We start from the raw sequence: 26877 nt of genomic DNA, 5'->3' as shown, positions 1-26877 counted from the left end.
TAGTGTGGACACTTTTTTCAATAAATTAACAGAAGCTCTAGATAAAGTCTCAAGTACAAAGGTCAACATAGTTCTGTGTGTGGACGTTAACATCAATACTAACATCATAAAAGAATCCAGCAGCACCCTCATAAACATTCTTCAAAGTTTTGGTGTGTCCCTATCTGTCAATAGTGCAACAAGGATTACTACAATGACTGCAGCAGTAATTGACCATATGGCCACAAAAATGAACAGGGAAAAATGTGATGTAGCTGTAAAAGATCTCGGACTATTAGGCCATCTCTGTCAAATAAGAACATTAAAAGCAGGCATCAAATCATTCCCTAAACTACAAGCCTACAAAGGACATTTATCACAAATCAAAATAAAAGATTTTTCAAAGGAACTTGCAAAACAAAGCATGGATGAAGTGTATAAGGAAACCAATGTGAATATGAAATTCTCCAAATTCTCCTCATTGTTTAAATTGAACTTTGAAAACGCATTTCCAGAAGTATGCTTGTCTGTTTCAACATTTCACAAAATTAGATGGATAACAGCATGTATTAAGAAGTCCTCCCAAGCACTTCAATATCTCAGTTCCATCAAAAAGAGTCACAATGATCCAGAATACTTAAATTTCTATCACAGATACAAAAAGATCTATAGGAAGATGCTGATTGTTGCAAAAAAGGCATTTAATGACAAAATAATATATAATGCAGAGAATAAAAGCAAAGCAGTCTCGGATGTTACAAAAATAGAAACGGAGAGAGGCAAAGAAACGCAGAATAACGTACTGCTAAGGGAGAGGGATAAGGTAATAAATGATCCACAACACTTAGCAAACTATGTAAATGAGCATTTTTAAAGTATTTCAGAGAAGTTACAGCAAAAATTCCCCACAACAAATATAACATCTGCAAATAATATTGCACTAAATACAATGATGTTACTTCAAACCACAAAGAATAAAAAATAAAAAGTCAGTAGGCTTAGATGAAATACCAATATGTGTACTGAAACAATGCATAGAGATTATAGAGGGCTTCTTAACAAATATAATAAATGTAACCTTCACATCAGGGATATTTCCAGAGCAGTTAAAACAGGCAAGAGTCGTAACTTAAGAAAGCTAATGCAGAAGACATAGAAAATTACTGGCCCATTTCCCTGCAGTCACCATTCTCAAAAATAATAGAAGCCATTATGAAAGACAGATTAATGAATTACCTGAATAAATACAACCTTTTGAGCGAATCACAGTTTGGTTTCCAAAGTGGCAAAAATATGGTGTAACTGATGCTCTTGACAAAGATGAGTGTGTCACAGGCATATTTTGGAACTTTCTAAGGACTTTGATGCAGTTGACCACAAGATTATATTGAATAAATTAGAAGCATTAGTAATAAGAGGGCTAGCTAATGACTGGTTTCGATCATACCTAGCAGATAGGGTACAAAGAGTAGAGACAACACAAACTTCAAATAGATCTAAACATTTAGTAAAACACTTAGCACAACCAAAATGCATTAATATAGGGGTCCCACAAGGTAGTATATTAGGATCAATACTATTCTTGATATATTCAAATGACTTTCCCAGTAGTGTTACTCATAGAGAAAAAATTCTCTTTGCTGATGACAGCATTGTTAAAGTCTCTGAGAAAAAAAGAGAACTCCTTGCAGAGTAAACAAAGGAAACTCTCAAGGAAGTTTACGATTGGTCAATAAACAATAAAGTGACATTGAACACAAAGAAAACTAATGTCATGAATTTCAGCTTGAAGAGGGAAAATGAAAATGTTAAATTAAATGTAAACGGGACCTCTATAGACTGTGTAACAAATGTAAAATTTCTAGGAACGAATATTGAGTCTCAGTTGATGAGGTGTGAACACAAAGGTACTTGCAAACAGAATGCCATCAGCATGTTATATCCTTAGAAACCTATCATCCATGTGTAACATGCAGTGACTTTTAGTTACATACTGTTCACATGTACACTCAATTCTTAGCTATGGCATTCCTTTTTGCGGAATAAATGCACAAAATATGAACACAATTTTCAAAATCCAGGAAAGAGCCATAAGAATAATAACCAAAAATAGTAGTCGAGCTCATTGTTAAGATCTGTTCAAAACACTGGGGATTTTAACTGCTCTGTGTGAATACATTTACCAATCAGTTGTACACATCAAAAATAACATTAGCAATTACTGCAAAGTAGCTCTGTCCATGACCATGGAACAAGAGCTAGATTCAACTAACATTTACCAAGAAAAAATAAACATAAAACCCAAAACGGCATTTTTACCAAGGAATAAAACAGTGCAACATATTATCAAACGAGATGAAAGAAATTGCAAAAATACACTTATTTTAAAAGACAGCTAAAAAGTATCTGTAATGCGATACATTTTATACAATGAAGGATTACTTAGGTAAAACAGAGTAAGGGTTTGGTAAAAATTGTTATACAAATAAATAATAATAATGATTATAAAACATCCAACATTCCACATAACACCTTCACACTGTTTTTTTCTTTCTTTTTTTATATAAAAACGTAGCCTCAATCTAAGCATTTCACAATACTAACATCTCTTCCTCTTTCTTAGCTCAACATCTCACTTATTATAGAGGGATGCTGACTCAGTTTTTCAGGATACCAAAAGGGAAGCTGTGGTACAGAAAATGACCCAGTGTGTGTATGTGTGTGTGTGCGTGTTTGTGTGTGTGTGTGTGTGTGTGTGTGTGTGTGTGTGTGTGTGTGTGTGTAGTGAGTGATGTGTTATGAAACAACGTGTGTATAGTGTGTGCAGTAACTGACACTGAGATATGAGTGAACAGTGTGGCAGTACATTATTTAATAAGTTATTTGTAAGAAAAAATATTGTATACCAGGAGTAAATCTAATGATTGTCACTACCCAGAAATCTGTAAATGTATGTGTATACGAATTGGCTTATTTTAAATTGGTCTAAACTTGTAAATACTTTTCCAAGTCTTATATCCTTGTAAAAAGAGATCTACAGATGGATAAAGCTACAACTACTACTACTATTAGTCACAAACTCCAGCTTTTTGATGTGGCATTCATGTCTTCTTTTAAAACATCTACACACAAGCTAATGAAATTTTTTTTCGCAATAATCCACGAAGAATTATTAGGCAGTTTCAGTTAAGTGCATGCTTTGGTGAAGCGTTTCTTTGTACAGCCTCTTTGTGTCAGCAATCAATGACTTTAGAAAGTGTGCAATTTTTCCTCTAGACCCTAATGTGTTTACCGATGACGACTATACTGGAGCTGAGATTACTGATATTCCTTTGGAAAGGAACAGTAACATTGTGCCTTGTTCCAATATTTGTTCTTCTCATTGCGAAACTGCAGAGTCTTCTGCAAGTGCAGGTTCCTCTGAACGCTGAACTGCTGTGTCTTCTTCAGATAGGTCTACTGTTTTACTTCCAGATTCAACTTATGAGCTGTCCTCAAGTGCAGGCTGCCTTCAGATTATAACTGATAAGACTTCTCCAAGAGAAGATTCCCCTTAGCGTAAGATCACTGAAGAACGTATCCAACAGGTGGGTTCCACATTAGCCCAGAGGATCTAAAACACTGCCCAAGAAACAAAGTATGAATCGAAGACAAATTAGGAGTAAAGAAAGAAAACCTACCATAATCACTTCAATCTCTTGTAAAAATGTGTTTGTTGAAATTAAAAGAGAGAAACAAATAGAGCTTTCAATGAAAAAAAAGGAATTCCGAAGAAAACCAACAGATAAGGCAAATATTCAACAATGTAATGCAACACAGAAACAAGATAAGAAGCTAAAAGTGGGAGCAAACACTAAGACAGTTTCCGCTAAGGAGAAGCTTTCTGAAGAAGAAATGGAAGAAGAAAATTCCACTGGTGAGGACAGTGACACAAACTGCTTTTACTGCAAGGAAGCGTTTACTAGACCTAAAGAAAATGAAGAATACATAAAATGTCAGAGCTGTAAACGCTGGGCTCATGAAGTGTGCACCGGATATGACAGGACGACGACAACTATATGTGTCAATTTTGTACATGACTTAATATTGTTTCTGAATGGATAAATTGAGAAAGAGTTAGACTGAAACAGTAACCCAGAGTTTGTTGTTGATTTCTTTATTTACACCGTTAGGAATAATTAATACTTTTCATTTGCTGTCCTTTTTGAATCAACAATGTATTGAAACAAGTTTCCTTCTTATTTGCTTTATTGTTCACCCAATAATAATCAGTGGTGAAATAAAAACTATTAGCCAAACCATTTTTTTAACGAAGCAGTCTATTTGGCAATGGTGGCAAAGGACTGGCCACTTTACACCATCAGATAGGGAAAAGTGGCCACTTTACAGGTTGTTGTTGTTGTGGTCTTCAGTCCTGAGACTGCTTTGATGCAGCTCTCCATGCTACCCTATCTTGGGCAAGCTTCTTCATCTCCCACTACCTACTGCAACCTACATCCTTTTGAATCTGCTTAGTGTAGTCATCTCTTGGTCTCCCTCTACGATTTGTACCCTCCACGCTGCCCTCCAATACTAAATTGGTGATCCCTTGATGCCTCAGAACGTGTCCTACCAACCGATCCCTTCTTCTGGTCAAGCTGTGCCACAAACTTCTCTTCTCCCCAGTCCTGTTCAATACTTCCTCTTTAGTTATGTGATCTACCCATGTAACCTTCAGCTTTCTTCTGTAGCACCACATTTCGAAAGCTTCTATTCTCTTCTTGTCGGAACTATTTATCGTCCATGTTTCGCTTCCATACATGGCTACACTCCATACAAATACTTTCAGAGACGATTTCCTGACACTTAAATCTGTACTCGATGTTAACAAATTTCTCTTCTTCAGAAACGCTTTCCTTGCCATTGCCAGTCTACATTTTATATCCTCTCTACTTCGACCATCATCAGTTATTTTGCTCCCCAAACAGCAAAACTCCATTACTACTTCAAGTGTCTCATTTCCTAATCTAATTCCCTCAGCATCACCCGACTTAATTCGACTACATTGCATTATCCTCGTTTTGCTTTTGTTGATGTTCATCTTATATCCTCCTTTAAAGACACTATCCATTCCGTTCAACTGCTCTTACAAGTCCTTTTCTGTCTCTGACAGAATTACGATGTCATCGGTGAACCTCAAAATTTTTATTTCTTCTCCATGGATTTTAATACCTACTCCGCATTTTTCAGGGTGATTCATGAATATGAATATGTTATTCTACAATAAAAACGAAAGAAAAAACTTCATACGAACATAGATCCGTAAATGTTTATTTATGGAGTTATGGCTAATAAAAGTTTTTACCTATAAATTAGCAACTTCGCTAATATGAAGCCATCCCAACACTGTACGACATTAAAGTACAGCACGATTTCCATTCATTTCTACATCTATATTTACATCTACATGATTACTCTGCAATCCACATTTAAGTGCTTGGCAGAGGGTTCATCGAACCACAATCATACTATCTCCCTACCATTACAGTCCCGAACAGCGCGCGGGAAAAACGAACACCTAAACCTTTCTGTTCCATCTCTGATTTCTCTTATTTTATTTTGATGCTCATTCCTACCTATTTTGGGCTCAACAAAATATTTTCGCATTCGGAAGAGAAAGTTGGTGACTGAAATTTCGTAAATAGATCTCGCCGCGTCGAAAAAGTCTTTGCTTTAGTGACTTCCATCCCAACTCGCGTATCATATCTGCCGCACTCTCTGCCCTTTTTTGCACCCTTTCGATGTCCTCCCTCAATCCCACCTGGTAAGTATCCCTCACCGTGCAGCAATATTCTACCAGAGGACGAACGAGTGTCGTGTAAGCTGTCTCTTTAGTGGACTTGTTGCATCTTCTAAGTGTCCTGCCAATGAAACGCAACCTTTGGCTCGCCTTCCCCCCAATATTATCTATGTGGTCTTTCCAACTGAAGTTGTTCGTAATTTTGACACCAGGTACTTAGTTGAATTGACAGCCTTTAGAATTGTACTATTTATCGAGTAACCGAATTCCAACGGATTTCTTTTGGACCTCATGTGGATCACCTCACATTTTTCGTTTTTTAGCGTCAACTGCCACCTGCCACACCATACAGCAATCTTTTCTACATCGTTTTGCAACTTATACTGGTCTTCGGATGACCTCACTAGGCGTTTAAATGACAGCATCATCTGCGAACAACCTAAGAGAACTGCTCACATTCTCACCCAGGTCATTTATATAGGTCAGGAACAGCAGAGGTCCCAGGACGCTTCCCTGGGGAACACCTGATATCACATCAGTTTTACTCGATGATTTGCCGTCTATTACTACGAACTGCGTCCTTCCTGACAGGGAATCACGAATCCAGTCGCACAACTGAGACAACATCCCATAGGCCCGCAGCGTGATTAGAAATCGCTTGTGAGGAAAGGTGTCAAAAGCTTTCCGGAAATCTAGATATACGGAATCAACTTGAGATCCCCTGTCGATAGCGGCCTTTACTTCGTGCATTGGACAAGAACGATGTACTCTGAAACCATGCTGATTACATATCAATAGATCGTTCCCTTCGAGTAGATTCATAATGTTTGAATACAGTATATGCTCCAAAATCCTACTGCAAACCGACGTCAATGATATAGGTCTGTAGTTAGATGGATTACTCCTACTACCCTTCTTAAATACTGGTGCGACCTGCGCAATTTTCCAATCTGTAGGTACAGATCTATCGGTGAGCGAGCAGTTGTATATGATTACTAAGTAGGGACCCATTGTATCAGCGTAATCTGAAAGGAACCTGATCGGTATACAATATGGACCTGAAGACTTGCCCGTATCAAGCGATTTGAGTTGCTACGCAACCCCTAAGGTATCTTCTTCTAAGAAACTAGAAGCTGTTCATGTTTCAAATTCTGGAATATTCCATTCGTCTTCCCTGGGTAAGGAATTTCGGAAAACTGCGTTTGTTGTTATTGATCTGGTTAATCTAGTAAGACATGTGAGACATGTGTATCTGCAGCAGTTTTCCAGAACATCCAGAGAAGCATAGATTATTATACAAGTAAATTTGTTTACATTGAGAATGTAGAAACGTTTGTGTCATTGCTGGCAACCGTTAGTGAGTTTCAGTCGTTTCCTAACTTTCAATCGAGTTTGTTTTCTGTATTTTTCAATGAAAGAACATAATAACAACAGTGTATTTAAGTGAAACCACATAATAACTGTTGTAGTTTGTAGGTTATTTATGACATAGGGATGCCTTTCAAATTTACGACAGAGGAATACGCCGATATGAATTTTTATTTATGGCAAATGTGATAGTAATGCTATGGCTGCAGTTAACGAATATCGCGTACGTTATCCATCTCGCAGGATTCCGAAGTCACGAACCATTAGTGAATTGTTTCGAATGTTATGCCAGATAGGGCATCTACTTAGCGTTCATAATCAGTAGGAGCGATCGATACGTGAGGCCGATGATGAGCATATTATGGATGCTGTTCAACGTAGCCCGTGTACCAGTACACGACGTGTCTGGCAACGATTAAGAATTTCACAATCTAAGTTATGGCGTACACTGGAGTACAATAATCTGTATCCTTACATCCTGGAGGTCCTGCTCTTCGCTCTGAGTTGTGCAACTGGTTAAATACTGATCGGCAGTTACGGAAATACATTTTATTTACTGATGATGCACAGTTTACTCGGGATGGTATAAACGATTTACATAACGAGCACGTATGGTCTGAAGCAAACCCACATGCAACAGTTCAACGCAATTTCCAGCAGCGATTTAGCATAAATGTGTGGTGTGGTATAATTAACACACAATTTATTGGACCATTCATTTTCCCAAAACGTTTAACTGGCGAGACGTACTAACAATTCCTTCTAGAAAAAATGCCCAGCTTGTTCGAATGTGTTCCACTTGCTACGCGATTACAAAAGTATTTTCAAAATGGCGGCGCGCCTCCACCAACGCCGTTACAACACATTTAAATGAACTTTTCCCCAGAAATGTACGATCAATACAAGGGAGGCATTGCGTGCTCGCATTATGAATGCAGTAGGCGAAATTAAGAACAATCATACGAAGCCGAAACACGCAAAAAGTGCAGCTAAATGCATTGGACTCGGTAACGGAATTTTTGAACATTTATTGTGAATTTATTGTGAAAATGTATGTACATTATACAACTTCCTTAACACTGAGTCTTGTTTTCTTCGGTTTAACATGAATTCACGTCCGCTATGGTATTAATAAAAGCAGATTATCTGACACATTCATACAGCTTCAGTTAACGTTATTATCATTATTTTTTCAAAATTTAATTCTCTAAAACTCATGCTGAAAGCTTAATTTTGGAAAACTACTGCAGATACGCGTCTCGCACGCGTTTAATTAGATTCAGAGACCAACAACAACAAAATAAGTGGAAATCGTGCTTTACTTTAACATCGTACAGTTTTGCGTTGACTTCATATCAGCGAAGTCGCTAAATTTCAGGCATAATCTTTTATTAGCCGTAACTCCGTAAGTAAACATTTGCGGACTTATGTTTATGTGAACCTTTTTGTATATATTAAATATCTGCACATCTTCGTGCATCATCCTGTATAAGCATTCAGGAAAACGTTTATATGTCCTATGAAATATACTTTTACCTTAGCTATAAATATTTGGTATCACACCTGAAGTTTTTACACTATTGGCTATTAAAATTGCTACACCAAGAAGAAATGCAGATGATAAACGGGTATTCATTGGACTAGAATTGACATGTGATTACATTTTCAAGCAATTTGGGTGCATAGATCCAGAGAAAACAGTACTCAGAACAACCACCTGTGGCAGTAATAACGGCCTTCATACGCCTGGTCATTGAGTCAGAGAGACCTTGGATGGGGTGTACAGGTACAGCTGCCCATGCAGCTTCCACACGATACCACAGTTCATCAACAGTAGTGGCTGTTGTATTGTGACGAGCCAGTTGCTCGGCCCCCATTGAGCAGAAGTTGTCAGTTGGTGAGAGACCTGGAGAATGTCCTGGCCAGGGCAGCAGTCGAACATTTTCTGTATCCAGAAAGGCCCGTACAGGACCTGCAAAATGCGGTCGTGCATTATCCTGCTGAAATGTAGGGTTTCGCAGCGATCGAAATAAGTGTAGAGGAACGGGTCGTAACACATCTTAAATGTAATGTCCACTGTTCAAAGTGTCGTCAACGCGAACAAGAGGTGACCGAGACTTGTAACCAATGGCACCCCATAACATGATGCCGGGTGATACGCCAGTATGGCGATGACGAAAACATACTTCCAATGTGCGTTCACCGCGATGTCGCCAAACACGGATGCGACCATCATGATGCTGTAAACAGAACCTGGATTCATCCGAAAAAATGACGTTTTGCCATTCGTGCTCCTAGGTTCGTCGTTGAGTACACCATCGCAGGCGCTCCCATCTGTGATGCAGCGTCAAGGGTAACCGCAGCCATGGTCTCCGATCTGATAAGCAATGCTGCTGCAAACGTTGTCGTACTGTTCCTGTAGATGGCTGTTGTATTGCAAACGTCCCCCTCTGTTGACTCAGGGATCGAGACGTGGCTGCAGATCCGTTACAGCCATGCGGATAAGATGCCTGTCATCTCGACTGCTAGTGTTACGAGCCGTTTTGATCCAGTATGGCGTTCCGTATTACCCTCCTGAACCCACCGATTCCATATTCTGCGAACAGTCATTGGATCTCCACCAACGCAAGCAGCAATGTCGCGATACGATAAACCGCAATCGCGATAGTCTACAACCAGACCCTTATCAAAGTCGGAAACGTGATGGTACACATTGCTCCTCCTTACACGAGGCATCCCAACAACGTTTCACCAGGCAACGCCGGTCAATTACACTGTTTGTGTATGAGAAATCGGTTGAAAACTTTCCTCATGTCAGCACGTTGTAGGTGTCGCCACCGGCGCCAACCTTGTATGAATGCTCTGGAAAGCTAATCATTTGCATATGACAGCATCTTCTTCCTGTCGGTTAAATTTCGCGTCTGTAGCACTACATCTTCGTGGTGTAGCAATTTTAATAGCCAGTAGTGTAGATTGGAGAAGGTTGTGCCACAAGCTTCTATTAAGAGCCATGACTTCATGAAAATGCCATTTCACTTAGAGTGGCTACTTTCCCCTATCTTCTTCTACATAAAATCTGTGACACATAAATTGATTGCAATTTCAATACAGCTATCCTACATTTCAGACTGCAACAACCGTTGTGTTATGTCTCAATTTGTGGAACGAGCTGTTATGGTTCAAAGTGATATCGCAGCGCTGACCAAGAAGCTTACTGAAAACAGAAATAGGAAAAAAAATCGGCGGAATCCGTTTCGACCCCTTGGGGCTGCGTACCTGTATGAAGAAGAGCTTGGGTTTGCCAGCGAGAGTGGGGCACAGCCTGGCTGTGAACGGCTGCCACAGTTCGCTGACGTTGTACTCGCGGTCCCTGGCGTCCAACTGTCCGTTCCTCTCACCGTGCGTGAGCACCGCCACTGCGACGCAGTCACGGTTGCTGTGGTTCTGATCGGCCACTGAAAACACAGGTTACACGTGAGAGTTGGCGATACTCTCTTAGGATTTAAAGGTTGGCTACAGCGCGCATGCACAAGCTCTGGAACCTAAGATATTGTTGTTGCACTTCGCAGGGCACGGATTAATTTAATGGCAGTTTGGAAGCCAGTGTAGGAGCCCGCCTGCTGTGGCGCGCACGTGTGTTGGGCGAGGGGTCGTCGCCGAGCTGCCGTACTGCCGTGTCCGCCAGCAGCGTCACAGGATTTGGTATAGAGTCGATATTTTTTATAACTTGCAGCGTGCTTATTAATTTAAACAAAAGGGTTTGTGTATGTGCGTAGCAGCAGGCGGTAATTTTGATAATAATAGGAGTTGAATTCTTAAGGGAAACCATTGTTAGGCGAATAGGTTAAGTATTGGTTTTATCATTGATTTCTTTTGTGATTGTCAGGGAATTGTTTCACTATGTATTTAAATGAGAAGTATTTCAGTCTGTCTCAAGAGTTTTATTCATTAGTAATATTGCTTTAATGCCACTGGAGGCAGATCTACACTCCTGGAAATTGATATAAGAACACCGTGAATTCATTGTCCCAGGAAGGGGAAACTTTATTGACACATTCCTGGGGTCAGATACATCACATGATCACACTGACAGAACCACAGGCACATAGACACAGGCAACAGAGCATGCACAATGTCGGCAGTAGTACAGCGTATATCCACCTTTCGCAGCAATGCAGGCTGCTATTCTCCCATGGAGACGATCTAGAGATGCTGGATGTAGTCCTGTGGAACGGCTTGCCATGCCATTTCCACCTGGCGCCTCAGTTGGACCAGCGTTCGTGCTGGACGTGCAGACCGCGTGAGACGACGCTTCATCCAGTCCCAAACATGCTCAATGGGGACAGATCCGGAGATCTTGCTGGCCAGAGTAGTTGCCTTACACCTTCTAGAGCACGTTGGGTGGCACGGGATACATGCGGACGTGCATTGTCCTGTTGGAACAGCAAGTTCCCTTGCCGGTCTAGGAATGGTAGAACGATGGGTTCGATGACAGTTTGGATGTACCGTGCACTATTCTGTGTCCCCTCGACGATCACCAGAGGTGTACGGCCAGTGTAGGAGATCGCTCCCCACACCATGATGCCGGGTGTTGGCCCTGTGTGCCTCGGTCGTATGCAGTCCTGATTGTGGCGCTCACCTGCACGGCGCCAAACACGCATACGACCATCATTGGCACCAAGGCAGAAGCGACTCTCATCGCTGAAGACGACACGTCTCCATTCGTCCCTCCATTCACGCTTGTCGCGACACCACTGAAGGCGGGCTGCACGATGTTGGGGCGTAAGCGGAAGACGGCCTAACGGTGTGCGGGACCGTAGCCCAGCTTCATGGAGACGGTTGCGAATGGTCCTCGCCGATACCCCAGGAGCAACAGTGTCCCTAATTTGCTGGGAAGTGGCGGTGCGGTCCCCTACGACACTGCATAGGATCCTACGGTCTTGGCGTGCATCCGTGCGTCGCTGCGGTCCGGTCCCAGGTCGACGGGCACGTGCACCTTCCGCCGACCACTGGCGACAACATCGATGTACTGTTGAGACCTCACGCCCCACGTGTTGAGCAATTCGGCGGTACGTCCACCCGGCCTCCCGCATGCCCACTATACGCCTTCGCTCAAAGTCCGTCAACTGCACATACGGTTCACGTCCACGCTGTCGCGGCATGCTACCAGTGTTAAAGACTGCGATGGAGCTCCGTATGCCACGGCAAATTGGCTGACACTGACGGCGGCGGTGCACAAATGCTGCGCAGCTAGCGCCATTCGACGGCCAACACCGCGGTTCCTTGTGTGTCCGCTGTGCCGTGCGTGTGATCATTGCTTGTACAGCCCTCTCGCAGTGTCCGGAGCAAGTATGGTGGGTCTGCCACACCGGTGTCAATGTGTTCTTTTTTCCATTTCCAGGAGTGTACATACGAAACGATTGTTCAAAGAGCTTCTAGCGTTTCGTTAATTGAATGAGAAAGAATCGCTTCAGGAATATAGTTTTTGAAAAAAGGAATTACTTGTTTGGGTTATCATTTATCGAGTTTAGATTTGACCAAACCCTTTCTCTTGAATTATATGTGGTTGTAGTAAGCAGCCGCAGCAACAGCAGGAGCCGCCATACAGAACATGCATTGCACTCAGCATGAATAATAGGTTTTTTATGTTTTTGTTAAATAATGGAATGCAGAAGATCAAGCAGTGGCAGCAGATAGACCAAGTAAGTTATTTGTTGCGCACAGGACCAATTAAAAAAATAATAAAGTTCAGGCGAACGCTGTAATATTAAAGTTAGCAAGAGTACAAGCACGAGATTTTCAGTGGAAAACACGAGATAAGAAGATAGAGCTCGCGACTTTCACACGCTTGAATTCCGAAGAATCTGTCACTGTCCTTGCGAATTTAATTAATTTATTTCTGTACCATGATACACTGGTGAGCCAAAGAAACTGGTACACCTGACCAATATCGTGTAGGGCCCCCGCGAGCACGCAGAAGTACCGCAGCACGACTTGGCGCGGACTCGACAAATATCTGAAGTAGCGCTGGAGTGAACTGACTCTATGAATCCTGCAGGGCTGGCCATAAATCCGTAAGAGTACGATAGGAGCGAGCTCTTCTGAACAGCACGTTGCAAGGCAACCCAAATATGCTCAATAATGTTTATGTCTGGGGAGCCTCGTGGGCAGCGGAAGTGTTTAAAATCAGAAGACTGATCCCGGAGCCACTCTGTAGCAGTTCCAGACGTGTGGGGTGTCACATTGTCCGACTGGAATTGGCCAAGTCCGTCAAAATGCACAATGGCCATGAATGTATGCAGTGACTAGACAGGCGGATGAAGTACTTGTAACCTGTCAGAGTCGTATCTAGAAATATCTGGGGTCCCATATCACTCCAACTGCACACGCCCCACACCACTACAGAGACTCCACAAGCTTGAGCAGTCCCCTGCTGACAGGCATGGTCCATGGATTCATGATGTTGTCTTCATATCCGTACACGTCCATCCGCTCGATACAATTTGAAACGAACTCGTCCGACCAGGCAACATGTTTCCAGTCATCAACAATCCAATGTCGGTGTTGACGGGCCCAGGCGAGGCGTAAAGCTTTGTGTCGTGCAGTCACCAAGGGTACACGAGTGGGCCTTTGGCTCCAAAAGCCCATATCGATGATGTTTCGTTGAATGATTCGCACAGTGACACTTGTTGATGGCCCAACATTGAAATCTGCATCAATTTGCAGAAGGGTTGGGCTTCTCTGTCACGTTGAAGGATTCTCTTCAATCGTCGTTGGTCCCGTTCTTGCAGGATCTTTTTCCGGCCGCAGCGAAATCGGAGATTTCACGTTCTACTGGATTCCTGATATTCACGGTACACTCGTGAAATGGTCGTACGGTAAAATCCCCACTTCATCGCATACCTCGTAGTTGCTGTGTCCAATCGCTCGTGCGCCGACTATAACACTACGTTCAAACTCCGTTCGCTTCCCACACCCGGGTTCCCGGGTTCGATTCCCGGCAGGGTCAGGGATTTTCTCTGCCTCTTGATGACTGGGTGTTGTGTGGTGTCCTTAGATTAGTTAGGTTTAAGTACTTCTAAGTTCTAGGGGACTGATGACCATAGATGTTAAGTCCCATAGCGCTCAGAGCCATTTGAACCATTTTTGAAATCTTGGTTGTCGTGACGCCTCTTCGCTAACGTAGTCCGAGGTCTGTGTCAAGTTGGAAAGTGCCAATGCGTAAGCTGGTGCAGCCGTGAAAGTCGAAGACCGTGGAAACACATTAATTTTTGGCATAGTTCCAGGTCTGCATTCGAGTCTCACACAGCGCAGACAACTAAAAATGATTCAAATGGCTCTTAGCACTATGGGACTCAACTTCTGAGGTCATCAGTCCCCTAGAACTTAAAATTACTTAAACCTAACTAACCTAAGGACATTACACACATCCACGCCGGAGGCAAATTCGAACCTGCCACCGTAGCGGTCTCTCGGTTCCGGGCTGTAGCGCCTAGAACCGCTCGGCCACCTCGGCCGGCGCAGGCAACTAAGAGAGGCTACTGGAAATATATCCAGAACGATTAAATATATCTGAGTTATAGTAGATATGTGGGCGAATTTTCCGACCTACGCAAGTAATTTCAAACTTTTACGCGTGACGAATTATGACACCACCTATTTTAACAACGGAATATCACTTTTCTCTCCTAAGGTTCATCAGGCGTATCTTTTCTGGTGTTTTCGGCAGATATTTTAAATTTCGTTTCTGCACTGTCTAGTGGGAGTCAGCCCAAATAATTACTACTAGACACGTCTTTCAGGCGACGCCCGGTGTCAATTTAAAGCGTCGGTTTGTTTCCGAGTACTGTCGTAGAGGACATGCGCCTTGACGGGCCTGCTCCCCAGATTTGACGCCTGTAGACTTTTTTCTGTGGGCAAAGTTAAAAGACGCTATCTACAAGGATATGTCAACATCGTCCGATGACATGGAACGACGTATAGCTACAGCCTGTTCGGAAATATCCGCGCCCGTCGGAGTGGCCGAGCGGTTCTAGGCGCTTCAGTCTGGAACCGCGTGACCGCTACGGTCGCAGGTTCGAATCCAACCTCGGGCATGGATGTGTGTGATGTTCTTAGGTTAGTTAGGTTTAAGTAGTTCTAAGTTCTAGGGGACTGATGACCTCAGATGTTAAGTCCCATAGTGCTCAGAGCCATTCGAACCATTTGATTTTTAAATATCCGTCGAAATTCTAGCACGTGTGCAGCAGTTGTTCCATACCAGACTGGAGGCGTATATTGCCGCTGCCGGTGGTCATTTTGAACACAACCGGTGGTGTCCAGTTGTCTTGTTTTTGATCAGAGTCCACATAACCAGTATACGCACTTGTAGAATGAAATTTTCACTCTACAGCGGAGTGTGCGCTGATATGAAACTTCGTGGCAGATTAAAACTGTGTGCCGGACCGTGACTCGAATTCGGGACCTTTGCCTTTCGCGGGCAAGTTCTGCAACGTTCGCCGGAGAGCTTCTGTAAAGTTTGAAAGGTAGGAGACGAGGTACTGGCAGAAGTAAAGCTGTGAGGAGGGGGCGTCAGTCATGCTTGGGTAGCTCAGTCGGTAGAGCGCTTGCCCGCGAAAGTCAAAGGTCCCGCGTTCGGGTCTCGGTCCGGCAAACTGTTTTAATTTGCCAGAAAGTTTCAGTATATGCACCTGTGTTGTTCTGTAGTGTGCGCTGCCGCAGGTATTGTACAAGTGTCGCTGTAAGAACTTTTCAAAATGCGATATCTCGGTCCTGCAACAAACACTGCTGACGTTCTGATTTACCCTACTTTTAGTCTGTTAACGTCATCAGGCATTGTTCCATTAAAAAATGTGTACGTTTGCACAAAAAATACACTTCATAAGTATTATTACAATGTGTTGATTGGCTACCAATTCGAGCGCCTGAATACTCTGTGAAAACCGCAAATCAATGGCACTTTCCATTTCCGCAATATTTGCGGTGCAAGTTTTAGGTGATTCACCCTGTGTGTACAGCGTGTTTCACAACTCGTATTACACGCATCTAGAAGTTGTCGAGAGGCTTAGTAGATCAAGTTTTACATTGGAACCCATGTTAAGAAACGTCATCCAACGAAGCTACAAAAATTATAAAGATTAAAATGCAATATGTAACGTCCTCAGTTAAAATTTTTCTTTTGGCTAAATGAGCGTCTGACATTAAAAACATATGCTGATATACTATATGTGAAATTAGGACTCATACTTGAAATATATAAAAAGCGCAAGTACTATACAATACAGCCCTTAGCCTGTTTAGGTAACATACAACCTTTCATCAATGCCAGTATTTAAAAAAAAATCTTCTACTCTAGGAGATCAGTTAACAGTCAACGTGATCATAATACAATAAATAAATTAGTGACCCTTAATTAAAAGTAGAAAATCTATAATCGATATAACATTAGAGTGCCGTATCGATAGCGAATATGTCGTGACTTCTCTGCATGACTTCCTTGTTTTCCTGTGGCTGAGCTAGCGGAGGACGGCCCAGTCTGCTCGTCGCCGGCGGCCGCTACACGCAAATCACCTACTATTCAAATTAGTAGGTCTCTGAATATATCAAAGTAAGCATTCAGGTTAAACTCGTTCTGTTCATTCAGCAGTAATTTCGGTTGTTGTTTTCTTTGCACATAAGTCTCCGTTTCTTCGAGCAGGTTCATTAACTGTACCTTCGACGCCCTATGCAACACTTTCATATTACTGTCTTTATCAGGGACGGCCAAGAACGCGGCATAATCGAAATAAACCTTTCGCACACGTATGTCGATCCAAACACTGATATAACTTTTGCAGCCTCATTGTGGAGACGGGGAAACTTTTCCTGGGGAAAACCTTCGTAATATTCCTGGACAGTTTTTACGTAAAAAAAATTGTCCTTTAAAGGGGAATTACTCTGCAGACTGATTAATTCAATTTGCAATTGCACTGGAGTACTTTCAACTGAAACGCCAAAGGGTCTAGAAAATAGTTCAAAAACAGATGTCAGACTGGCAGTGTCCTGAAAACGTTTAGAAAATTGTGCCTGTAGTTCCTCCAACACAATAATTTTGTACAAGCATTGACGCCCCCCACATACAACCCAGCTCAATAGAACATAGTAATTCCTTTTCCCACAGATATTGATAATCAGTGAACAATTAAACATACTAAATTACGCATACATGTAGTCAAATAAGCAAATACTTTTACCTACATACACACCCCTCTCACCGAGGGTAGGGCCTAACACTGAATGATTTTAAATAAAGGACAGCCACAATACAAGGAAACTAGAAGAGCCTGGTGGCGTTGTGGCGACTTTCCAAACTACGCCCATCTACATCTACATGATTACTATGAACTTCACATTAACGTGCTTGGCAGAGGGTTCATCGAACCACAATGATACTATCTCTCTACCATTCCACTCCGGAATAGCGCACGGAAAAAAAGGAAAACACCAAAACCTTCCTGTTCGAGCTCTGATTTCTCTTATTTTATTTTAATGATCATTCCTACCTATGTAGGTTGGGCTCAACAAAATATTTTCGCATTCGGAAGAGAAAGTTGGTGACTGAAATTTCGTAAATAAATCTCGCAGGGCCGAAAAACGTCTTTGCTTTATTGACTTCCATCTCAACTCACGTATCATACCTGCCACGCTCTCTCCCCTATTACGTGATAATACAAAACGAGCTGCCCTTTTTTGCACCCTTTCGATGTCCTCCGTCAATCCCACCTAGTAAGGATTGCACACCGCGCAGCAATATTCTAACAGAGGACGAACGAGTGTAGCGTAAGCTGTCTTTTTAGTGGACCTTTTGCATCTTCTAAGTGTCCTGCCAATGAAACGCAACCTTTGGATCGCCTTCCCCCCAATATTATCTATGTGGTCTTTCCAACTGAAGTTGTTCGTAATTTTGACACCCAGGTACTTAGTTGAATTGACAGCCTTGAGAATTCTACTATTTATCGAGTAACCAAATTCCAATTGATTTCTTTTGGGACTTATGTGGATCACCTCACACTTTTCGTTATTTAGCGTCAACTGCCACCTGCCACACCATACAGCAATCTTTTCTAAATTGCTTTGCAACTGATACTGGTCTTTGCATGACCTTACTAGACGGTAAATTATAGCATCATCTGCGAACAACCTAAGAGAACTGCTCAGATTCTCACCCAGGTCATTTATATAGATCAGGAACAGCAGAGGTCCCAGGACGCTTCCCTGGGGAACACCTGATATCACTTCAGTTTTACTCGATGATTTGCCATCTATTACTACGAACTGCGACCTTCGTGACAGGAAATCACGACTCCAGTCACACAACTGAGACGATACCCCATAGGCCCTCAGCTCGATTAGAAGTTGCTTGTGAGGAACGGTGTCAAACGCTTTTCGGAAATCTAGAAATGCGGAATGAACTTGAGATCCCCTGTCGATAGCGGCCTTTACTTCGTGCGGATAAAGAGCTAGCTGCGTTGCACAAGAACGATGTTTTCTGAAACCATGCTGATTACATATCGATAGATGGTTCCCTTCGAGGTGATTCATAATGTTTGAATACAGTATATGCTCCAAAACCCTACTGCAAACCGACGTCAATGATATAGTTCTGTAGTTCGATGGATTGCCCCTACTACCCTTCTGAAACACTGGTGCGACCTGCGCAATTTTCCAATCTGTAGGTACAGATCTATCGGTGAGCGAGCTGTTGTATATGATTGTAAAGTAGGGAACTATTGTATCAGCGTAATCTGAAAGGAATGCAATCGGTATACAATCTGGACCTGAAGACTTGCCCGTATCAAGCGATTTGAGTTGTTCGCAACCCCTAAGGTATCTACTTCTAAGAAACTCATGCTAGCAGCTCTTCGTGTTTCAAATTCTGTAATATTCTATTCGGCTTACCTGGTGAAGGAATTTCGGAAAACTGTGTTCAATAACTCCGCTTTAGCGGCACAGTCGTCGGTAACAGTACCATCGGCACTGCGCAGCGAAGGTATTAACTGCGTCTTGCCACTTGTGTACTTTACATACGCCCAGAATTGCTTCGGATTAACTACCAAATTTCGAGACAATGTTTCGCTGTATAACCTATTAAAGGCATTTCGCATTGAAGTCCGTGCCAAATTTCGCGCGTCTGTAAATTTTATCCAATCTTCGGGATTTCGCGTTCATCTGAACTTTGAATGCTTTTCCTGTTGCCTCTGCAACAGAATTTGGACATTTTTTGAGTACCATGGGGGATCAGTTCCATCTCTTACCAATTTATGAGGTATGCATTTCTCAATTGCTGTTGCTACTATATCTTTGAATTTGAGCCACATCTCGTCTACATTTGCATAGTCAGTTCAGAAGTAATGGAGATTGTCTCTTAGGAAGGCTTCTAATGACACTTTATCCGCTTTTTTAAATAAAATTATTTTACGTTTGTTTCTGGTGGATGTGGATGAAACAGTATTTAGCCTACCGACAACTATCTTGTGATCACTAATCCCTGTATCAGTCATGATGCTCTCTATTAGCTCTGGATTGTTTGTGGCTAAGAGGTCAAGTGTGTTTTCGCAACCATTTACAATTCGCGTGGGTTCGTGGACTAACTGCTCGAAATAATTTTCGGAGAAAGCATTTAGGACAATCTCGGAAGATGTTTTCTGCCTACCACCGGTTTTGAACAAGTAATTTTGCCAACATATCGAGGGAAGGTTGAAGTCCCCACCAACCATAACCGTATGAGTGGGGTATTTATTTGTTACGAGAATAAAATTTTTTCTGAACTGTTCAGCAACTATATCATTGGATTTCTGGGGGTCGGTAGAAGGAGCCAATTATTAACTTACTTCGGCTGTTAAGTATAACCTCCATCTGAAACGTCCCATTTGAAAAATTATACATGACTGTGCTTAAACTGACACACAATATTTTTTGCGCAACGCAATCTGACTTTCAATAATCCCTACAAAAGAATGGCCCTGACTAACATTAACCTATATGTTTCACAAATCACGTACCTCGCAAAAATCTTCGTTACTCAAACTACTGCAATACAGCGAGCGCCACTACTGCCAGCTAAATAAAAGATTCAAACTACAGAAGGCACTAACTACTGATAAGCATAGTTAGCGAATGAAAGATTTTAATAGAGAACAAACAATGTATTGACCTTAGTAGTCATAATATATATATAAGTTCATGACATCCATTCTCACAAATTTCAAAACTCCGCCATCTCTCTCCCCACGTCCACCACTGCTGGCGGCTCACCTCCAACTGCCCAACGCTACGCGCTGTTAGCATCCAGCTGCCGCTGCCCAACAGTACAATGGCAGACAACAATGCAAACCAGCCACAGACTGCACACGGCACAGCCAGTGATTTTCTTACAGAGCGCTACGTGGCGGCGGCGTTACCAATAAAAAAACCTAAACAGCCTACTTACACACTCATACCAATTCGCGCGGAGTATCTACTTCGATTTCACTTCAAGATAAACCACCACTGACAGACACAAACACTCCACCACCAGTTCTGCCTAATCTATCTTTCCTGAACACCGTCTGAGACTTCGTAAAAATTTCTGCAGAACTTATTTCAGACCGTAGCCAGCTTTCTGTACCTATAACGATTTCATCTACTGTGCTTTCTATTAGCGCTTGAAGCTCAGTGACTTTCCCAGCACAACTACAACAATTTACAACTGCAATTCCGACTGTTTGTTGATCCAAGCACGTCCTGTATTTGCCATGCACCCTTTAAGATTGCAGCCCACTCCGTACTTTCCCGAGGCCTTCTAACCTAAAAAACCGCCCAGTCCACACCACACAGCCTCCGCCACCCGTGTAGCCCCCAGCTGAGTGTAGTGAACTCCTGACCTATTCAGCGGAACCCGAAACCCCACCACCCTATGGCGCAAGTCAAGGAATCTGCAGCCAACACGGTCGCAAAACCGTCTGAGCCTCTGATTCAGACCCTCCACCCGGCTCTGCAGCAAAGGTCCACAGTCGGTTCTGTCAACGATGCTGCAGATGGTGAGCTCTGCCTTCATCTCGTAAGCAAGACCGGCAGCCTTCACCAAATCAGATAGCCGCTAGAATCCAGAGAGAATTTCCTCAGATCCAAAGCGACACATGTCATTAGTGCCGACATGTGCCACCACCTGCAGGTGGCTGCACCCTGTGCTTTTCATGGCATCCGGAAGGACCCTTTCCACATCAGGGATGACTCCACCCGGCATGCACACAGAGTGCACACTGGATTTCTTCTCCTCCTTAGCCGCCATATCCCTAAGGGTCCCCATTACGCGCCTAACATTGGAGCTCCCAACTATCAATAAGCCCACCCTCTGCGATTGCCCGCACCTTGAAGGCTGAGAATCATCCTCTGAAACAGGGCACGCAGCTGCATCTGGCTCAGCCAGAGACAGTACCTGAAACCTGTTTGTCGACGCACCAGGGAGGCTTTCTGATCAGCCTCCGGGGACGTCTTTCGCTGCTTGCCACACCTTGGAACGACCTCCCAATCAACCACAGGCGAGGGCTCAGCGTCACTGCGGGCAGCAACCGGGGCAACCACAGTGGCAGACCGATCTGGGGACAGACGGGACGAGGTTGACATCCCCGTAGTACCCATGTCCGGCTCCCCACAGTAGTGTTCAGGTGCCCATTGGCAACAGTTCTAAGCGACCGAAGTCAGCGACGCCTGCAGCTGTGAGTGAAAGGATGCCAACTCAGCCCTCATCTGAACACAGCAATCACAGTCCTTGTCCATTGTAATCGATGTTGAACAAAAGTTACTGAAACACTAGTCTGTGCCTAGATAATCTAAGGGAAACGCGCAAAGAATGTATGAACTAACCTCTACAAATGCTTAACGACTGCGCTACAATCTGCCAGAATTTACGATTCTAGTAACTAAATCTCGAAATTACACCTGTTATACGAAACTCACACGCAATGTAAGTGAGAATCTACGAAGTGAACACAGAAAAGAAGCTATATACGTATCTTTCTGGGCCGTCGATGTGCACCAACTGGAAGCTCAAGCTCCTCCGAAAGTGATTGACGGCCTCTACATTTAAACTCATATGTCGCAATGACCCTATAGTTGATAACTCTGCCTTCCTTCCCTAGTGATTGTTCATTTTGCTCACAAGTACGGGATCACCTTATTCCGTGCTAGCAACCCTAGCAGTTGCGGTCCATCAACCAAAATTTGTTCCCCAACTCATTATGTGGTACCCAACGCACGGCCAGTATGAGTAATACACCACAGATCTACTGTAATATTAACCATAAAAACTGACATCGCGAAAAATTTTACAGCAAGTCCAACACTGGCCAATCATGTGACAGCATGTTTTCCTAATTTCAGTATCATAGCTAAACCATACCTCGTCTAGTTTGCAAGTATCATTGAGAGCATAGATAGGTGACTGCTCAGTACATCCATTCACACTTAATTCTCTAACACATAAAAACGATCCAAGTATACCAGACCATGCTATACATATTTCTGAGACCTCACGCATAGTACGCGATCAATCTCTCTGCTTATGGCGGTCACAGAGCAATCTCGCCCTACTACTTTAAAAGACCGTCCTCACCTCGGCATTGACCAGCCTACCCCGCAACATCGCTACCCAATTAATCTTCAACCGAGCAGACAAATATGGCTGTACTTCACCTCTCTTGACTGAATAGAGCTTCCTAGTAATAACCCCTCCAAGTGAACCACATTTCTCGAGATGTAACCAAGTATTGGATCTTAGCCCACCATATCGATCTATAGTAACAGATCTCAAAGTTCCTTAATTTAATAGCATACAGTTAAGAAGAACAGAACGGAGTGATATTTATACGCAATGTAGTTGGACACATTTATTGTAGAGAAGGACAAGTTGCTGAAGGTCGATTTTTTTCCAGTATTCTATTTGGATGCCTTAGTCATGTGATATAGCCTGCATTCTAGTCATATGCAGCTGCAGTACTTTACACATGATACTTTGCATGATTTAGGTAAAAATGTGGGCCATCTCTCTCGATTACAGGTAATCAATTGTCACTTCGTTGGTACAAAGTCGACCGCTATATCTTGTCTAGTTTTAATCCTTCTTCTTTTCTATTAAAATTATTTCCTTTCTTGTAGATCTCTATAGCTTCTCTATACATGTGAGTATAATAATGCGAGGTCTTAGCTGTCACGTTTGTCTCACTAAATTTTATTTCGTGATCACCATCTTTGAAAACATGTTCCGCTGCAACTGATTACAGTTCCTTTTGTGTTATGTTAGGCAGGTATTAATGGAGTGAATTAATACTTAGTATGTGTTGGATAGCTTTCGTGATAGTGTGGAAGTTTGAGACTGAATATGGAGGTGTGTTTGTGCTGGACCGTTATTCTCTCCCATGTAAATTGTTCAGTTGACTGCTTCTGCATATTTCGCTCCTGTTTTTAGTTGACAGAAAATCGATTGTGGTGTGTGCATATAGCACGTGGAAGGGACGTTTACTGGATCTCTAGACATGAAAAACACCTTAGTTGACCTTGTAAATTGTAGGGATGATTTGGGATCTGCAACATCACCGGCAACGGTATGAGTGAGTGAAATATTAGTTTTCGCTATTTTTCTCGAGTTTCCGCGTAAATGTCTTCACAGACGTGTCAAGTTTCTAGTTAGTCAGCTGTTTACAGAACACCCCACCTATTTTCGTGTTTTGTAGAGAAATAATTTCCAGTTTATGTCTTCGGAATTATGTTGTGCGTGCGATCGGTAGGATACTGCTGTGTGCTTGATATCAAGAAATACCGCGAAAACAGTATAATATTATGGCAACCCATGCGAAAATACATGTGTTCTTGTAATCCCCGAGACTGGAGATTGGTGTAGAAAAGCGAGCAAGCAAGCAGGTCTGGATTAGAAACAGTAACTTCTTTGTGCCGAGGGGAAAGGAGTCTGAATTTGTAGAACAGTTCTGAGAGTGACTTCAGTCCGCTGACGGTGCTCTGGTCGCCTGTTGGGGGTCGATGACGGCCGCCCTTGCATGGAAATATCCAGTGCTGCGAGGAGTATGTATGGTGCTGTCTGTCTTCGTGGTATATGCATGGATGATGTAAAAGAGATTACTTTGTATGGTGCAGGATAGGAAATGTTTACTGCATCGACACAGTATGTGGTGATATATTGCTAGGTTGGAGATCTGTTTTGCACTTTAACATTCAAGATCCTGCCCTCAGTGGGAGAGCAGTGTAATTGAGTAGGAGTCTTCCTGTATTTTACGATATGTAGGGCACGTTGCACGATTTAATTGTCGATGCAATATGGTGATCTGAAAAAAATACAATCATAATGCTCTATTCATTCACAAGACATCCATTGTGCCGGGACATAGGAGCGTCTACAAACTGATTCGAACAAGATGGAGACAAGGTATGTACAGAAAGTTCAGAGAAAGCAAATTTTCGAAGACAAGATGAAGCAGACCATCCGTCTCTGGCGCGGATGCCGTCTCTCATCCGCCACTGTGGCATTACGACATCTCCAGACCTGTAGCTGTAGGATACTGAAAATTCCGGCCATTTTTTTTTCTCTTCTGTTTCACAGTGCTTCGAATTCTGTTTGTGTAACTGTTCTGATTTCCCCCGTTTGTGCTTAGAGAGTGCTCTCTTTCCAAACAACACGAATGCTTTTATGATTAACGGTGTTTTCGCGAGCGTGCACAGGCTTTTAGCGGTGAGAACATTTGCTTATGTTGAAAGCAGGATGGGTAACACGTTATTTTGCGCTATTTTCGTAAACAGGTTCTGTTGGGGCAAGACTTTCCGTGCACACAAGCCGAGACATCATGGAAACTGTTACAAAAGTGCACATTAAGTATTTCTGGAACACTACGCAATCCGCGAGAGTTCGCTAGAGCTACTGAGATTCGTTCCAGAACCACAGCCGTCAAGAGACATTACCTGTACATCGATCAGTGTCAGATTGTAGCAGCAATCGTAATATTCAATTGTAGTTACACTGGCTCTTAGCACTATGGGACTCAACTTCTGAGGTCATTAGTCCCCTAGAACTTAGAACTAGTTAAACCTAACTAACCTAAGGACATCACACACACCCATGCCCGATGCAGGATTCGAACCTGCGACCTTAGCGGTCTCGCGGTTCCAAGCTGCAGTGCCTAGAACGCAATACAATAGTTTAAGGGGGGGGGGGGGGGTGAAAAAGAAGAATGCCCCAGAAATGGCGTTGAAAAGCATGTTAAGTTCGAAAAGTGTACTAGAAAATAGTGAGAGGACATAACTGATTACTTACTTTAGTATCAAAGGCGGCACAATAGTTTAAGGAAATGTGGGTGTCATGGAAAACCAGTTAATGGAACAATAGGTTAGGTGCCGACAAAGGCTCAAACATTAAGACGCACAGAGTACAGTACTGACCTTAGGTTATGCAGCATGTTTGCCCCGTGTAATTGCTTTTTGAAAGACCTACATGTCTGAAAAAGCATAGAATGACGAGCAATATAAATCCAACCCCCAAAACTGAACTTTTTATAAATAAAAAATGTAACCCTGAATTTCCTGTTATGAGATCCTTCTGCTCCACCAATTTCCACATATCTCACAAAATGCCTTGAATCCCCTAAATTGTTTAAATAAACAATATTCCACACAATGTCTAAATTGCTTAAACAAAATTCCATACACTACAATCGAATACCCTCCAAATGATCGATCAACTGAGTCTTTTTCCGCCAATTCCTAGGAAGAGGTGGCGGTTGGATGACTTAAGTTAGTGGAGGTGCTCTTTATTCCCACCACTTTCTAAGATTAGTAGAGGTTGTATTGTCCTCATGGAATTTGAACTTCCCACCAGGGGGACATGGCAGGGGGGTGTGGCACTTTAACACCAGAGAGGTTAACTAATTAATCAATTTAATTAAATAGTCAATGAAATTGATAAGAGAAGGGGACCTATTCCAAGAACTCAGACCTGAAAGTGTACCTGTAGCAGCGAGGGGGGAGGGGATTGGAAGAGGGGGAGGCGGAGGGGGAACAATAAGTCAAATGCCTGTCAATGAGAAGGAAATGGGGGTGACATGGAAAAGCACTTAACAGAACAATAGGTTAAGTACTTGTCAATCAAAGGTGAACATTAGGTTTGCCCCTGAGTGCATACCTGCCCCTGATGTAGGCAACCCATAAGATGGTTCAGAATTTTTCTTGCTCCTCTGCTCACCCCATGATACATAGTACTTTTGTCTAAGTTCCGAAAGCTTCTCACTACATGGTAGAAGTAGATAAATACGGGATGCAGCTATCACTGTCTCGAAACTGCATATTAATTTATTGGGATATTTGTGTCCCATCAGTTATGAAAGGGTTAACTTCTTCCTCAAAAGATGTGAAGAAGGTTTCATTCCAGGGGTGAGACACTCCATGAATTTTTTAGTGTAACTGTAAATTGCAAATTTTGAGACTGTCTTATTCAGTTTCCAAAAGGGCTTCTCCACCGATCATGCCTCAAAGCATGTCACTTACACTATGTCAAAAAAAGCCTAATGACAAAATTTCACCTACCAGAGCCTGGTTTTCTCTATCACTATGTGGCATTCAACTGTGAATATCACAACATTGTTCTGAAGAGGCTTTCAATTTATTACTTGCAAGGTAGGAAGAGTCAGTGTTCCAGCTGCTGTTTGATAGTATTCAGTAAGTTTTCATGCTGA

The 26877-nt window shown here is 42.6% G+C and overlaps 1 protein-coding gene across 2 annotated transcripts in view; it reads right to left on the bottom strand.

The window, feature by feature from the left end:
* LOC126281715 (caspase-1-like) overlaps positions 1-26877 on the bottom strand; it is a 129339-nt gene that overhangs the window by 49581 nt on the left and 52881 nt on the right. For both annotated transcript variants that reach the window (XM_049980892.1, XM_049980901.1), the window contains one exon: positions 10403-10581. In XM_049980892.1, the coding sequence (XP_049836849.1) occupies positions 10403-10581 (179 nt within the window). The remainder of the gene's footprint in view (positions 1-10402; positions 10582-26877) is intronic.

The sequence above is a fragment of the Schistocerca gregaria genome, chromosome 1 (assembly GCF_023897955.1).
Source record: "Schistocerca gregaria isolate iqSchGreg1 chromosome 1, iqSchGreg1.2, whole genome shotgun sequence".
Taxonomy (NCBI): Eukaryota; Metazoa; Arthropoda; class Insecta; order Orthoptera; family Acrididae; genus Schistocerca; species Schistocerca gregaria.
This window is presented reverse-complemented; position numbering and strand designations above follow the sequence as displayed.